This window comes from Vombatus ursinus, unplaced genomic scaffold (genome assembly GCF_900497805.2).
Source record: "Vombatus ursinus unplaced genomic scaffold, bare-nosed wombat genome assembly UNPS02014787.1, whole genome shotgun sequence".
In the NCBI taxonomy this organism is placed as follows: Eukaryota; Metazoa; Chordata; class Mammalia; order Diprotodontia; family Vombatidae; genus Vombatus; species Vombatus ursinus.
Window position 1 is genome coordinate 3,667,876 of NW_020954565.1, and position 17,210 is coordinate 3,685,085.

At 36.9% G+C, this 17,210-nt stretch overlaps 2 protein-coding genes across 4 annotated transcripts in view; both read left to right on the top strand.

Annotated features, from left to right (window-relative positions):
• AGL (amylo-alpha-1, 6-glucosidase, 4-alpha-glucanotransferase) overlaps positions 1 to 6,356 on the top strand; it is a 79,634-nt gene extending 73,278 nt beyond the window's left edge. For all 3 annotated transcript variants that reach the window (XM_027868261.1, XM_027868260.1, XM_027868262.1), the window contains exons 31-34: positions 109 to 206; positions 1,358 to 1,445; positions 1,549 to 1,682; positions 3,281 to 6,356. In XM_027868261.1, the coding sequence (XP_027724062.1) occupies positions 109 to 206; positions 1,358 to 1,445; positions 1,549 to 1,682; positions 3,281 to 3,398 (438 nt within the window). In that variant the 3' untranslated portion in view covers positions 3,399 to 6,356. The remainder of the gene's footprint in view (positions 1 to 108; positions 207 to 1,357; positions 1,446 to 1,548; positions 1,683 to 3,280) is intronic.
• A 6,363-nt stretch (positions 6,357 to 12,719) lies between these two features.
• The window catches only part of LOC114047449 (putative ferric-chelate reductase 1), a 54,605-nt gene continuing 50,114 nt past the window's right edge, over positions 12,720 to 17,210 (top strand). Inside the window, exon 1 of the mRNA XM_027868264.1 lies at positions 12,720 to 12,796. The gene's annotated coding sequence lies outside the window, so the exon portion shown is untranslated. The remainder of the gene's footprint in view (positions 12,797 to 17,210) is intronic.

The window sequence follows — 17,210 nt, forward strand, 5'->3', positions numbered from 1 at the left end:
AGAAAAATTTTAAACTCAAAAGCATGTGGAAGTGATTACTGATAAATCAAAATAAATTAATTAAAAAAAAGAAAGAACTAATAATTCTCATTTTTAAATATGCATCAGGCTCCTGAGCTCTTTACTCCAAAGAAGGCATGGAAAGCTTTGGAAATAGCAGAGAAAAAGTTACTTGGTACCCTGGGAATGAAAACTTTGGACCCTGAGTAAGTTGAAAGACAAATTTGGTAATACTTGCTAAATTTTTCATGTTTGTGGAGAAAAAAGAATGTCATCTAAAAAGTATAATTCCTCTCATTTGAGAAGCCATATAAACATAGTGGGAAAAATGCTTGACTTGGAATCAATGACCTCAGATTAAGTACTATTCCAAGTTACCTGTGCCACCCTAGGAGTCCTGGAATCTCTATTGTTTAAAGCCTTTCATTACCTAGCCCCCTCCTACTTTTCCAGTCTTCTTATACCTTATATCCCACACGTACTCTGGGTTGTCCCCCATGCCTGGAATACTCTTTCATCTCCAACTCCTGGTTTCTTTATCTTCCTTCAAGTCCCAGATAAAGTCCCATGTTTTACAGGAGGCCTTTCTCAATTCCTCTTAATTCTAATACCTTCCCTCTATTGGTTATTTCCTATTTATAGCTTATACGTACATAGTTTTTTATCTCCCCAATAAGATTGTGAGCTCCTTGAAAGCAGGTACAATCTTTTGCTTTTCTTTGTATCCCTATTGCTTAGCACAGTTCCTGGCTTGTAGTAAGTGCTTAATAAGTGCTTACTGATTGACAGTAATAATTCTTACACTACTTACTGCATAAAGTTATGAAGAAAGGCATCTCCATGCTTTTTCATGGGCTGTCCCTTGATCTGGAATTTTCCTTCTCCTCGCCTCTCCCTTGTTGAATCCATAACTTCTTTAAAGATTTCAGTTCAAGAGGCACCTACAATCCCATTTACTGTAAATGTTCCCCTCCCAGCTTGCCCTACCCGAGTTAATTTATATTTATATTATATATATTTTATATTTACTTAGCTGTGTACATGTTTCTTTCTCCCCTGTGTACATGTTTCTTTTTCCCCCACCCCATTTAAATGTAAACTTCTTAGAGCAGGAATGGTTTTCATTGCTGTCTCTGTCTCTCAGGTGTGCCTGGCACATAAGTACTTAAATGCTTATTGAATGAATGACTAGATGAATGAATATGGTTTATTAGACCATCTTTTTTGGCTTAGAAATCACTAAGTTAAATACTTAGAGTTTGACGAGCTCTGGCAGTTGGTAAATATTTTCTAATGTGCTGTATGTGGTTTGTTATGTTTTGTTTTGTAACCTAAATATGTTTTATCATTTTTGCAGTGACATGGTTTACTGTGGAGTATATGATAATTCTTTAGACAATGACAACTACAATCTTGCTAGAGGTTTTAATTATCACCAAGGACCTGTAAGAATACTATTTCTCTTTTCTGAGTTTTCAGCTAAATTGAAATTTTATTTCTCACAAGTTACACTTAAATGTTATTAACTCTCTTTTTTTTAATATTTAGGAATGGCTATGGCCAATTGGATACTTTCTTCGTGCAAAATTATATTTTTCTAAGTTAATGGGCCAGGAAGCTTATTCACAGACAGTGTTTTTGGTTAAAAATGTTCTTTCTCGTCATTATGTTCATCTTGAGAGGTAGGTTGTAAGGTTATATATTTAAACTCTTTTGCAAGTGTTTAATTAAACATTTTAGATACCAATGAAATGCATTCCCCACTTCTAAAAGTACTTCTTTTATACTGGAATTTTCTAAAGAAAACTGTGAATGGGTACACAGCATAGACCTACAAAGGGGTTTTTCATTTTGTTTTAACTCTTATTGTTAAATAGTATGATTTTCATAGGGTTGATTGATATTTTGAGTACTTCATTTTCAAACTGAATATACTAAGTTCCTGTGTGTTCAATTAAATTCCTTATATCCTCCACATAAACTTCTGAAATATTTGTTTTATTTATGCATATATACATGTATTTTTTTGAGAGTGGGTCTCCCATATCTGGTGTCCTCCCTTCCTCTCTAGGGAGAGCGCCATATTGGTACCAGACTCAGTGTGAACACCTAATTGACTTAGCTCACTGCAGCTCAGGATTCTAGAGCTCAGGCAATTCACCAGCCTCTCTCAAGATCAAGAATTATAGGCATGTACCACTGTGCCTAAACATTGTTTCCTTCTGCCACAGATTACTACAGTCTATTTTGTTTTTTCCTCAAATAGAGAGAAGAGAGAAAAATCAGTTTTGCTGCTAACTAGTATTCTGTCAAAATTGTTAGTCAAAATACAAGATTCTTTAGTATTCCATAATGTTTCATTAAGCAAACATTAAGTGCCTACTTTGTACAAAGCACAAAGTTAGGCTCTTGGGATACAGAGACATAGCAATTCAGTTGAACAGACATTAGATCTATATGGAGATGTGGATCTACATATGTATATGTTTCATAGACCATACCCTTAAGGAGCTTACAATAGGGAAGCATCATATACACAAATAACTATGACACAGGGTGAGTGTAGTAAGTGCAAAGAAGAATTCTGTGAGAAATTTGAAGATGGAGAGTTACCTTCCAATTCACAAATATGAGAAAGTTGTCAAGGAAGGTTTTAAGAGGAAGGTGCCACCTGATTTAAACCCTAAAAGACTCATCAGACAGAGATGAAGGGGAATTAATCCTAAGTATGGACAACAATGTTAGCAAAGTACTCTAGCTAGAATACATATTATATGACGAAGAGTGAAATAAGGCTGGAAAAGATTGTAGAGGGGCTTGAACACCAAGATTTGGAGTTTGTATGTGTATATTTTATCAATAGGATATGGAGAGCCACTGAAAGCCTTTAAGTAGGGAAGTAACATGGTTAGAAAAATGCATTAAAAGATGGATGACCATATGAAAGATGAGCTACAGAAAAAATGGACTGACATTAGAAAGAGCATTTAAAATGCTGTTAGCAATCGTCCAGGGAGAGGAAGAGGTGATCGAGGCCTAAACCAGGGCGTTTGCAGTGGGAGCCTAAGTGATAGGACAGATGAAAGATATATTATGAAAGTAGGCCATAGATTGTACTTAGTAACTGATAATAAAATGAGTGGTGTCCAAAAAAGAGCTCTGAGGTTTACTAACAGTTCTGAGAATCTAGTCTAGGTGTGCTTACTGACAACAGAATGGAGAAGTTAGAGGGACTATCAGCTTTGGGGGGAAGCTCACTTGTATGTTTTCTTTCTTTCAGATCCCCTTGGAAGGGCCTTCCTGAGCTGACAAATGAGAATGGACAATACTGTTCTTTCAGCTGTGAAACACAGGCTTGGTCAATTGCTGCTATTCTTGAGATTCTTTTTGACTTATAGATAGTTGACTTTTGATAGTTCCATATAGTATATGCTCAATTGTGTAACCTCACATAGTTTGCACACTCTCAGTTCATTTAAAAATAAAAATAAATCCCACTAGTATTGCAGTTTCCATTTAGGTAAAGCTTTGAATTCAGTTCAAGTTAACCAACACTTATTAAGCACCTATTATGTGCAATGTACTGTGCTAATGTTTAATGAAAGCATTAATTTTGTCAATGTAGATGAGTTGATTTATATTAGAAGGGGGAAATCATTATTACCCATAAAGTATTTATTTTTATTTTAAATTTAGAAAATATTCTTCAATTTAAGAAATAGTACATCTTTAGAAAAATAATCATGGTCTTCTTTCTTTCATTTGTGCACTTGCTAAACTTAAAAAAAATTGGCAAAAGTACTTAAAAGAAATTAAAAAGGCATCTTTTTATAGGGGTATGTTCTGATGTAGTAATATGGAGGCTTCCATAAGCTGTGGGCTTATTATGCCATCTCCATCTACATTTTATTTTCAATAAATAGAGAATATAATTCCATTTCAAACATTTATTAAGTACCTTCTAGACAGAAGTCACTGTGCTAGACATTGAGCTTTTTCATTGAAAAAAATAGTATTTTGCATTTGATGCAGCTCTAATAAAAATCTTTTTCCCATTTAAAATGTCCTGTGCAATGTCCAAGGTAAAATTTGCAGCCTGTTGAACTTAATTCCTAAGGTAATCTATAAAATTTTCCTTCATCTCCAGAAAGGTAGACTCCCTTATATTACACTTTAAGTGACATTGCATGGCCCAATAAAAGGGGGAGAGAAGTCAAATAATGGGAAAAATAAAGGACTCTTGATTGGATAACTCTTTAGTGTTAATTAACAACTGAATTCCAGTTAAATATAAAAGTAGTGACCAAACAAAAAGATGTTTTTCAAATAGTCTCTATTATAGAGATACATGATATTTTTTCTTGGCATCTAAATTAAGGATGTAGAAATAATTAATGGTTTTAATTTAGGGTCCTAATTTTGAGGGGAGAATTGTAACTTTTAAAACTTTTTTTATAAAAGCCTCCTATAGAAGAATAAATACATTTTCAGAGTATAAGCCTTTGAAGAAAATAGATTCTTAATTTTTTGAAATGTATCAGTTGACATATTATGTAAAAGATTTTGTTGGTCAATTATACTGGGTACTTTTTTTTCCATTAAATATGTTTCTATATTGACTAGTTTTAGCCTTGTGAACAGTTTTAAAATGAAAAAAGTTTACAGTCTTGAATAAACGCATTTGTAAACACATTTTGCACATAATTTATTTTAATTTTTTAATCCATAAAATTATGTAGGAAGTATGGAGGGAAGAAAATTGTTTTACCTTACCAGTTTTATACTCTTTTCCCCTAAGTATGAATTTTGAATCATGCCATGAAAACACTAAAATGGCAAATGTTTCTTAGTTTGACTTATAATTCTAAACAGTAATATGAAAGAGTATTGTTAAAGAGAATACATCTGTTTTGTTAGGCATATAAATAAAGAATATCGATAATGTTAGTTATTTCCACAAATAATGTGCAAATTTTTCAATGTAAAAAGTGAAGAATAACAATTAAATTAGCTAGAATTATGCTTTCAGTGTCATTAGCCTCAGAAACCAATAATTGTCATTTGCATGCCAAATCTAATTGTCACACTTAAGGAGAAATAGAAGCTGTACTTTTAAATGACTGGGAGGATTGTTAGTTTGAGAAATAGCATCAGGAAAAATGTTGCAGCAATACTCTGTACCAGACTTTACCACAGAAATAATTTTATAAAGTCAAATTACAAAATGATATATAAAATAATTGTCATTTGCAATGTTTGTGTGTCCTGAACCATAGCTTTATTAAAATGGTGTCCCTATTAATAAAGGAGTAGCCATTATCATATTATGGTTGATGAAATATTAGTACAGTGACACTTCACTTATGCAAGGTTATTTCCTTGGGAACCTCAACTGTCCATAACAGTGAGAACTGAAAAGTAAAGGGGAAAAAAAAAGTCAGTAACCACAAAGGCTCACGTATATCATTCATAGAAAAGCCCCTAAGCAACCTAACACCCAGAGAACTTGTTCCATTGTACATATAATTCTAAAAAACTTGGTTTTCTGCCTTCTCAGCCTAGCAGAGATTAAAATTTAATGCAACTAAGCAAACATTTATTGAAGCCATCTCAGATGTAGTCCCTGCCTTCATTAAGCTTACAGTTTAGTTAACAGCAAATTAGAAAAAGGGAGAAGATAGTTGTCCAAACAGACTAACAGTGAAAGAGTCAAGAAAGTGACAAGTTGACACAACTCAAAAAATAGAGTAGTGTGGGGCTATTTGTAGTTAGAGTGTGTATGTTATCCCTACACACCTCAATAGCTCCTATTAACATCATTGTATTATAGCACAATATAATAGTTGTTCATGACAATACCAAGAGAAAAAGGTGAAATGTTACAATCGCTCTTAAAGAAAGCAGAAAAGGGTTTAATATATTTTGGAGAAATGTTGATTTAAGGTGGTTAAAATGAAAACTTTGTCACTTTTAAAAGTGTAAGCTTTGGTTTTGTAGAAAATTCACTTATATAGAATACCTCATTCCCCACTAATAATTGTATGAAGTGTTGCACTTATTTTAAGAAGTTGTAATAATTCTGTGCCTTGTTCTTTTACCAACCCCAATGATGCTACTCTTTAAATTAATATAAGGGACTTTGCTATGTTACAATATTACAAACATTTTAATATGCGCTTATCTTTTTAATAACATCAGAAACAGTTGAGTAAACAAAGAAAATTCATTAACTGTGTGCTGTAATATAAAATTGATTATAATAAGCATACTGTATGTCTTCACCAATTACTGTATTTTGAAAAACTTTGTCCTTTCAGTTATCTGTGTGTGGAAAAAATAAAACCCTCCCTAAAGAACCATGTTGTTTTCATGTTGTAGATCTAGAACTGAAAGATACCTGAGATTCCATCTGGTCCAATCCCCTTGTTTTACAGAGGAGGAAATTAAAGAGTCAGAGAGCTTCAGTGACTTGCCCAGAATGACTAGTGTTAGAGGTGGGATCTGACTCTAACTCTGGAACTCTAACCACTGCCCACAGCTACCCCCAAAAGGCTACCTTCATCAGCAAATTAACTGTACTTTTTCTGTATCGCCTACCTTTATTCTGAGTCATTGTTTATTAGCCAGGTATTCAAGAATTAAACAAAGAAGTAGAAATCTGTACAATTACTACCTACTACAGTTATCTACATCAAATTAAGGATTCAGAGAAACTTTAAATTTCTAAAAAGAAACCTTTTAACACCTAGAACATCTTACATAACTGCTTCAGAACCTTTACTGTGAATCTTTAAGTCCATATCCTATATTCAAGTAGAGAATAATAAATACTGGAGACCAGGTTATATAGATGTGTCTCTTAGAGTCCAAAGGAGTGCATTTATTCTTTTTTTTAATTTGACCACTAGAAGAATCCATGGTTTTTCTTTTTTAAAAAATCAGCCTTTAATTTTATCTTTCCAAACTAATTCCACATCACTCCTCTGCTTCCAGCGAAACTGGTCTAGACTTGGTCCTCTTTCACAGAATGCTCTCCTTTCTTTCTTATGCCTTCCTTCAAAGCTCACTTGAAGTGCCGCTTCCTTCAGGAGGCCTTTCCTTATTTTTCCTCGAAGTTAAGATCCCCACCCAGTCAGTGTATTTGTTTTGTATTCTTTATTTTATCTGTGAACGTGCATCCCCTAGAGAATATAAGCTCCTGGTTGTCAGGGACTGACTGTCTTTATTATCTGTATGCCCAGTGCCTGACACATTGTAAAAACAGCTAGCATTTATGTAGCCTTTTAAGGTTTGCAAAGTATGGGGTGGGGGGGAGAAATGAGATGGGGAGAAAATATGGAATTCAAAATCTTGTGGAAGTGAATGTTGAAAACTAAAAATAAATTTAAAGGCAAAACAATTTTGATTAATCAGGTTTGCAAAGTACCCTGTGTATATTAGCTCATTTGATCCTCACAACAACCCTAGGAGGCATGTAATATTAGCCTCATTTTACAGATAGGGAAACTGAGGCAGGCTGGTTATGTGACTTGCCCAGGGTCACAGAGCTACTATCTGAGGTAGAATTTGAATTCAGGTTTGCTCAACAGGTCTCTCCAACACTCCTACATTCGGTGCCAACTAGCTGCTTCTAATTGCAGGCACTTAAGTACATGTTGGTTGATTGCCAAGTTTGCCTTCAAAAAGTATGTCCAATTTGAAGTACTTCTTAATTCCTTTAAGATTTACTGTGATGTGATTATTTAAACTGTCCTTAGTTAAAAACCCAAAATTCTAGCTTAGAGAACTATAAGTGATTGTAGTTTTTGTAAAATATTTACCTTATATTGAATTAAAACTTATTTATCAACACCTAAAAGAGCCTGGCTCCCTGTCAATTGCCTGCTTCTCTGCTGCCTACAAACATCCCCATGTCTCCCCCATTCTCAAAAAACTCACTTGTCTGTCCATCCCTTCCAATTAGCATCATCTGTTATGGTTCTAAATTTCTTGAGAAAGCCACCTACAGTAGGTACCTCCACTTCCTTTCCTCTCACTCTCAACTCTCCATGTTCTGGCTTCCAACCTCTTCATTCAATTAAAACTGCTCTCTCTAAATTTACCATTAATTTTTAATTGCCAAATCTAATAATTTTTCTTAATTCTCATCCTTGACCTTTCTGTAGCCCTTGCCACCTTATCCTTGATCCTCTCTTTTCTCTGGGTTTTTGTGGCATTATTTTCTCCTGGTGCATGAAACAGCACATTTTAAAAAGTAATATACATAGAATTTTCTAAAACAGGCATTTTAAAGACTGCACCCTTTGCTCTTTGCCTTTTATCTGTGCTGATTTAATTCCTATGTCTTTTGAACACACTGACAAACACAAACTAGTTCAAGGCTTCCATTTGGCCATCATCATAAATGCTTTAAAAAGTAAACTCAACAATGAATCATTCGTCATGGGGAATGCTGTTATAAGCACAAACCCTCATACCAGTGGGGTCTAACTAAAAATTTGCTTAAAGTTCATGGTGAAATGCACTTTGAAGCTGCAGAATTCCCAGAGATGCATTCAGTGCCTCAGGAGAAAAGTAGACCTAGGAACATCTTCAGATCCTGGGAGTGCACAGCCCTTTTTAAATGAGGATGTCACTAAGGGCCGGCCACAATACATTCCCAAAAAATACATTCAGCCCAAAGGCTGAAGTAGTGACAGGACACTGGGATTCCAAGGATGTGAAAGTCTTTTCGTCAGTGAGAAAACACCAGACATGTGAGGTGATCTCAGGATTAACTATTTGCAGTTGGGGCTCTGAGCAGGCACTAGCCTATTTCATTCAATCAATTCCAATACAGATTCCAGTTTTCAAGAGTTCTGCAGAAGGAGAAATCCTGAAAGAACTAGTGACACAAGCTATTGACATTTTCCTATAGCAGCCTAAAAATAACTTAAGTTTCTTAACCTAAAAAAAAAAAATCCCATCCATGCAGGGAAATCCGAACAGATGAAGAATGTTTGTTGCCAAGATTTCAACATGCATATAGATGGACAACATAAAGAGCTGCCCAACAGTGTGAATACCTGAGACAGATAACATGCATTAGGACTTCTTATCCTTTTTGTGGCATAGATGCTGTTGCCCGACTAATGAAGCCAAGGGACCCTCTCTCAGAATTATATTTGTTCCCTTCTTCATTATTGAAGAAAATGCTAAATTTCAATTGGAGAATAGCATAAATAAAAATGTAATTTTTTCTCATCCAAGTTCATAACTTCCTCTTAGAATCTATTCACCCCATGGGGATCCATGGTATAAATGGACATGAGCTAAGCCCAGGATTAAAAAAAAATGTATTGCTTTTGGAAAATTGCAAAGCTCTTTACTGACCCCAAGTTTTCTATAAAGCAAAGACCTACCTTTAAAATACTAACATTTAGGGGTGGCTAAGTGGTGCAGTGGATAGAGCACCAACCCTGGAGTCAGGAGAACCTGAGTTCAAATCTGGCCTTAGACACTTAGTAACTGTGTGACCCTGGGCAAGTTACTTAACTCCAATTGCCTATAATAAAATACTAACATTTTACCCTTGTTTGTACAGCAAACAGACTATCTTTGCCTCCAAATAACTAAAGAGGAATATCACACAGAAGGCAATGGAGACATGCATTGTGGGTATGAACAGGCTGCAACATGAAATCAATGACCAACTCTGAAGAAGAACAAGAGTAAAGGATGTCATAAAAGAGAACTGCATGATAGGAAGAGAAGGTGGGTTGGTCTCATGGCAAGAGCAAGGCAAGAGTGTTAGATAGCCAAAGTGCTCAACTGGTATTCTTGCAATGTTGAGAGAAAGCAAGTAAGGCCTCCACCACTTTGGGTAGATCCTCTCTGGTGAACTTTTGGGAGAACATGAACAAGAGTTAAACAGGACAGGAAAGCATGGGTGAGTTACAATCTAGATCATTGGAGGTAACTGTCAAATCAGGGATATCCTACACTTCTTTTTTGTAATTCCAAGTTTGGAAAGGTAGTCAGTTTCTCTTGCTCATTTCCCAGCCTTCAGAAGCAAAATCTCTCTAAATGGATAATTAATGCTCTTTAAATGGTAAATGTAACTTCTATGCCACTGAAAGGTAAAAGCAAAATCCAACACACAACTAATATATATCCCCTTGGGATTTAATACAGGCTATTTTGGTGACCAGATCTCAGACAGATAAAGAAATCAGGAAATGTGAATGCTGCTGCAGTTGTTCTCAGCAACTTCTCAGTAACTGATAGAATCTTCCAGGTTTGTAGAGTTCTTAGTCCTACAATAGCAATTCGCATGCCAATAGAAACAGGAATATCCATCGGGAATCACTGGACAAATCAACAGCAATTCAAATTTGAGTCTGGATTGCTAGGGGGTGCAGTGGATAAAGAACTGGACCTGAAGTCAGGAAAACTTGAGTTCACCTCAGTCATTTACTGTGTGACCCTAGGCAAATAATTTGATCTCTGTCTACCTCAGTTTCCTCATCTATAAAATGAGTGATAATATTAGTATCCATTTCCCAGAGTTAAGTAGATGAAAAAAAGAGCTAATATTTGTAAAATGCTTTGTAAACCTTGAAGTGCTATGTAAATCCTAACTATTACTATTATTATCACCATCATCATCATCAAACACAAAAGTCTCCATTTTGCATTCAAAGCCTTCTATAATCTACTCTCCCCACCACCCCACACCACCACCACCATCTTTTTAATCTTCCTATACCTAACACTTCCTCAGATACTCTTCCATTCAATGTCACAGGACCCCTTGGCTGCTCTTTGAACAAGACATTCCATCACTCTGCTCCAGGCATTTTCTCTGGCTGCCTCCTATTCCTAGAATGCTCTCCCTTCTGATCTCTACCTCCTGACCTCCCTGACTTTCTTCAAATCCTAGCTAAGATTCCACTTTCTATAAGAAGCTTTTCCCAATCCTCTAGAAAGATAATTTTTTTTTATCTCTTATTTCTCTATTTCAAGGTCTTTTTCTCTTTGTCAAAATCCATTCACAGAACAGGTTCTATCAACCATTCCTAACCCAATATGAATTGAGATGAGTTTGTCATCTCCTGGGTCCAGATATTTTCACTGGCTGTCCCCATGCATGGAATTCTTTTTCTCATTTCCATTTCCTTGCTTCCGTGGTTTCCTTCAAGTCCCAGATAAAATCCCACCTTCTAAAGGAAGCTTCCCCCATTCCTTCTTAATTCTAGTGCCTTCCTTTTGTTGATTATTTCTAATATATCTTAATTTAGAAAGGCCAGTGTCACCCACTGAATCATTTTGACTTTTGTCTTGCCGCTGGACTTTAATGACTCTGGAGGAGAGAGTGAGGCTGATAATTTTCCAAAACTGCCTCACTTAAACCCAATTCACTCACAAGTCAAGACACACCCTTGTGATCTCATTGGTCCTCTTTGAGAATGAAGGACAAACAACCACAACAATTCTAGTGTCTTTCTTCTATTAATTATTTCCTGTTTATCTCATACATATCTTGTTTGTACATATTTGTTTGCTTGTTGTCTCTCCTGTAGACTTAGAGCTCCTTGAGAGCAGGGATTGTTTTTTGCCTCTTTTTGTATCCCCAGTACCTAGGACAGTGCCTGGTGCATAGCAGATACTTGATGAATGCTTAGTGCCCGACTCATTCACATTGCTATCACCAAAAGTCTGTATCTACTTTGAAGATTGTGGCATATTAATTGACCAGGGCACATATAGTTAAGCTCATGGATAATCTTTTCTGAACTCATGATTGACCTTTTAGGCAATTCAACTTTGACAGTAGCCTAAGATAATAGTGACTGTGATCTAGGAGGTAGGCAGAGGCCTATAATGGGAAGTTTCTCATATCAAAGAAATAACTTTTGCATTTTATAATTTTGGAGAGTTATTTGGGTCTTGAGTCTTGCCTAGGATTACTGCCATAGCCAGTATGTGTTAGAGAAGGTTATTTGAACCCTCTATTGAACTATCTATTGTTCAACACTGCCTCTCAGCTAAGGTCCTGTATTTAATTCTGTTAATTAATCATCATACTTTAGAAATGACTGACAAATTGGAACATGTTTAGAGGAAGGCAGTGATGATAATGAGAGTATTAGAGATCATGCTATATAAGATCCAGCAAAGGAAGTGAGGATACAAAGCATACATAGAGAAGGAAGACTTAGGAGAAAGGCATGGAAGTCGTCTTTAAGTATTAGTAGGATTGCTGCATAGAAAGGAAATTAGATTTGTTCTTGGCACTTGAGACTAGAATTGGGAACAATGTGTAAAAGTTGCAGAGACGAAGATTTAGGCTTCATGTAAGAAAACATTTCCTAAAAATTGGAACTGTCCAAAAGTGAAACAGGCTCTCTCTGAAGGCAATAGGCTTCCCTTCCCCACAGGAGAGTGACCATTTGTCAGGGTTCTTGTAGAGAAGACACCTACTTAGGTACACTTTGAAACAGATGATTTTTGAAGTGCCAGTTCTGAAATGCTGTGAAGTCATGACAAACTTACCTTCCTTCCAGAGTGCATTAAAGGATGAGGGGATTCTTCTTTTCTCCTTCCCCACCTCCCACATTGGCAATGGAATCTTGCAGTCAAAGCAGGTACCTTTGGAGACACCTCATCCATCAGAGAGCAGGCCCAGACAGCTGAGCTGGGAAAGGAGCAGGCCTAGTGAGTCTGGTGTAGAGAGTTCCTAAATAGATGCTGCACCCAGAGGAAGAAGCATGAGGACACCAAGAGAAGAGACAAAACATCCAGCAGTGCCAGAGGGGTGAGTTCCTTCAACCTGTGTTTCCTCCATGCATGTGTCTCTCTACTAATATACTCTATGTGTGTGCCCACTCCCCCTGCAAATCCTACATGTATTTGTGGGCAAGTGCACCCCAGGTTCATAGGAGGATGCTTTGTTACTTGTTCATGTTATGCCATTTCAGTAAATGCCTTTGCTTTGTACTAACTTTGTCAGCTGGTTGAATAATAAAGCCCCCACCCACCTAGAAGTAAAGTTTTCTGAGCTATAACTTTAGGAGAGTATACCTCATAGTCCCTGAATCTGGAGTAATCATCCCCCCAACTGACCCAATCTGCCAGTGTGAGTTGAGATGCTACATCAGAAAAGGCGCATAAGGATCATTCTTCTTGATAGAAAAGACACACAAAAAAAATTGGACTTGAATAGTTCTGCTTTCTCTTTGTCATCTTTCTATTTTCTCATCCATCTCAAGCCTTTCCCTCCTATCCCTTCCTTATTCTGCTTCTTGCCCTCAATGTAAATTTAAAAGCACTTTTTTGTGTACTTGGCACTTAGAGGCATTTAGATGGACTCATTCTGGACTTTAGCCTTCTTGGCATTGTTCTTATAAGGTATTATTTTTATTATTCTTATAAGGTGTATTATTCTTTTGTATTAATTCAGTCACCTGTCCATTGCCACTTAGAATCTCTTATTGTTTTGCAAAGACAACAAGGACATATATAAATAAATACAGAAGAAATATAAAGAGAAGAAATACCAAGTAGTTAAAAACATGGTAGTTGGGAGGGGACCCATGCTTCACTATAGAAGGTTCTTGAGCTTCATCTTGTTGGACTGAGGGGATTCTATCAGATGGAGGTGGGGAAAGAATGCATGCCAGATTTGGGGAACAGCTAATGCAGAGGCATGGAGGCAAGAGATGGAGTGTCATGTATGAGGAATGAAGAAGGCCTTTTTGACTGGATCACAGAGTTCAGGGGAGGCAGTGATGGTCAGCGGGTATGGAAGGATAGGTTAAGGCATCCTACATGCTACTGAGGAGTGTATGTTTTATCCTAGAGGCAGAAGGCATCACTGGAATTTATAGAGTAGGGAAGTGACATAGTAAGATCTCCTAAAGTAGGAGACTTGAAGCAGAGAGATCAATTAGAAGGCTGTTCCAGGCATTTAGGCAAAAAGTAATGAGGACCTGAAGATGGGTGGCTGGAGAGAAGGGGTCTGATTGAGAGATGTGCAATGTAGTATTAAAATTAGGGAACTGATTAGATATTGGAGGTGGGGAAGGAGAGTGAGGAGTTGAGGACAACACCAAGGTTATAAACCTGGGCGACTGGAAGAATGAAGGGCCCTGGACAGAAATAGGGAAGTTTGGAAGAGGAGTTGAGGAAAAGATAATGAGTACTGTTTTGGATATGATTGAGTTTGAGATGTCTCCAGGATATCCAGTTTGAAATGTCCAATAGGCATCTGGTAATGTGGTATTGAAGTTCAGGTACTGAATGATCTGAGAGTCTCTGGCATCATGATGATAATTAAACCAACCCACGGGAACCAATTAAGTCACCAAGATAGTGAAAAGAGAAAATAAGGGGTCCATGACAGAACCTTGGGAAACACTCATATCCAGAGGGTATGATCTGGAATGATGAACCAACAAAGGAAACCAAAGAGTGGTTAGACAGGTAGAAGAACCTATAGACTTTAATGTCTATGAAGCCCAGAGAGAAGAGAGTATCCAGGCAGAGAGGTTCTTCAATATCAAATGCAGCAGATTGGTTGAGAAGGATGAGGACTGGGGGTTGGGGGTGGGAAGACCATTAGATTGGAAATTAAGAGAGATCACTGATAACTTTGGAAATGGCACTTTCTTTCAAGCAATGAGGTCAAAAGTCAGATTATAAAGAGTTAAGTGAGAGAAGAAGGCTGTGAGTATAGACATCTTTTTCTAGGAGTTCAATGCCTGGTACATAAGTAAGCATTTAGTAAATGCTTGTTGACTGAGTTTGACTGAGAAAAGGAGAGCTATGAGTATATAGTCTGTGGCTCAAGGAAATTCAATTATTTTGTTATCATCACTAGATATTGGGACTTGAACCCTAGCACATTCTCTTTACTATGACTGCCATTGCTCACCTCTCAACCAAACTGGCACAAAATAGAAGTTGGAGGAAGGGGTGGGGGGAGGATCTGAAAGGTGTGGCAGAGTTGGAAGCAACAAAGGACTCAAGATGAAAAATGCTGTCCACCTCCAGAGAGAGAACTGATGAATTCTGAGTATAGATTGAAGTAGAAAGCGCCAACTGGCATTGGTAAGAATTTCCTCACCTGGGAGTTTCCTTTACCAATGAAACAACAAGTCCATTCTTGATTCCTATAGAAAATGCCTTATATATGTCCATTCATTGAGATCATTTGGAGGGTATAAAAGGTACTTAGGCTTAGAAGATATTCATGTGATAACTGACAAATATAATCAGGAACCCAGGCTCTTTGGCCTATACAATGTCAAACATCTAGGATACTGACTCCATCTTTAGGCTTTCATCTAAGTCAACCTCAACAAACCAATTTCACCAGCACGAGACAGGAGCAATATGGCTTTTCCTTTGAAAAAGATTTGAGATTTCAATGGACAGAAAGTACAGTATGAGTCAACAATTCAATATGGCACCCCTCAAAAAGCTAACATGATCTTAGGGAGCATTAAGAAGAGCATTTGTTTTGTTCAGTCGTGCCTGAACATTTATGACCCAATTTGGGGTTTCTTTGGCAAAAATACTGGGGTGGTTTGCATTTCCTTCTCCGGCTCATTTTTACGGATAAGGAAACTAAGGCAAACAGGGTCAAGAGACTTGCCCAGGGTCACACAGTTAGTAAGTGTCTGAGGTTGAATTTGAACTTAGTTCCTCTTGACTCCATGGCCAGCAGTCTACCCATTGTGCCACCTCGATGCCCCAAGAGGAGCATAGTGTCAAGAAGTAGGAAAGAAATATTCCCACTGCATTCTTCCCTATCCGAACCACATCTGAAATTTTGTGTTTAGCATAGGGACCACATTTTAAGAAAGACAATGAGGAGATAGAGACTGTCCAGAAGAGGATAACCAGGCTTTTGAGGAGATTGCAGGATCACAGATTTTAAGCTGAAAGGAACCATGGTCTCCTCTTTTTTACAGTAAATGAAAAAATTGAGGCCTAGAGAAACTAAATGACTGGTCCAAGGTCACTTGGTAGTAAATGGCAGAGCCAGGATTCAAATGCATGCCCTCTGGTGCCAAATCCAGGACCCTTTTTACTTCATCATACCAGGAGTGGAAGTCACATCATCTGAGGATTCGTTAAAAGAACCAGGGGTGGTTATACTGGAAGAGAGAAGGCAAGTGTTTGAAGGCTATTATGTGGGGAAAAAAATAGTCCCTGTCAACAAGTATTTCTTAATCTATGTGCATGGCACTTTGTTAAGTGGTAACTATAAAAAGAAAGGCAAAAAGAGTTCCTCAAGAAGTCAACTTTCTCAACTCAAGAAGGCTACTTTCTAAGGTGACAGACCATATATAAATAAAAAGGTACATTCAAGATTTGAATAGCATACATGGAGGCCTGTAGACTTGTTCTGCTTCGTCCTACACTACAATCCTTGAAACTAAAGATGTAATTTGCAGAGGGGCAGAGTAGACTGGACTGCCTTACCAGATAGAATCTTGACCCTCATTATTGGTGTAGCAAAAAAGTTACAAAGACCAATAATTTGCATATGTAGCAATTAAGAAATAAGACTTTAACTCAGCAAATATTTTATGTAATCTATATGAAATATGGATTATATATGTTGTTACATAGTATTATCTATATAATGCTGTACTAGCTGTTGAGTGAAATACCAAGAAGTACAGTACTAGATACTTGATCTCTACCAAATTTGTGATCTAAGAGAGTTAGATACATGAATATGTCCATTTTAATGACAAAATATCATTAAGGAAAATAACAGGAAAAATTTAAGGTCAGAATTCAACCCAAGTCTTCTCACTCTAAATCGAGTTCTTTCCACTGCAATAGGCTGCCTCTGGACCTCAACAACATTAAAACACACACACACACAAACACATTTCTATGGCACTTAAGAAAGTGCTATATCATGTGCTCCAAAGCATTATACACAGCATATAAACTTAGGGAAATGATGTTGGGACAAAAGGACCCTAGTAGAAAGCCCTTGGCACAAATAAAAAAGATGAAGAGCAGAGGTAGGGAAGAGGTGCACATGTGGAATGTTGCATGTACTTTCAGATAAGGCCTCTGTATTATTAGCTTTACTTAACTGCTTTATTTTATGGGAAACCTCACTCAAAGTGAGAGTAATCTGTGTGTGTAATGTTAAAAAAAGAACACATACGTGCACACATCTAATAAAACTTTTTTTGTTTTTT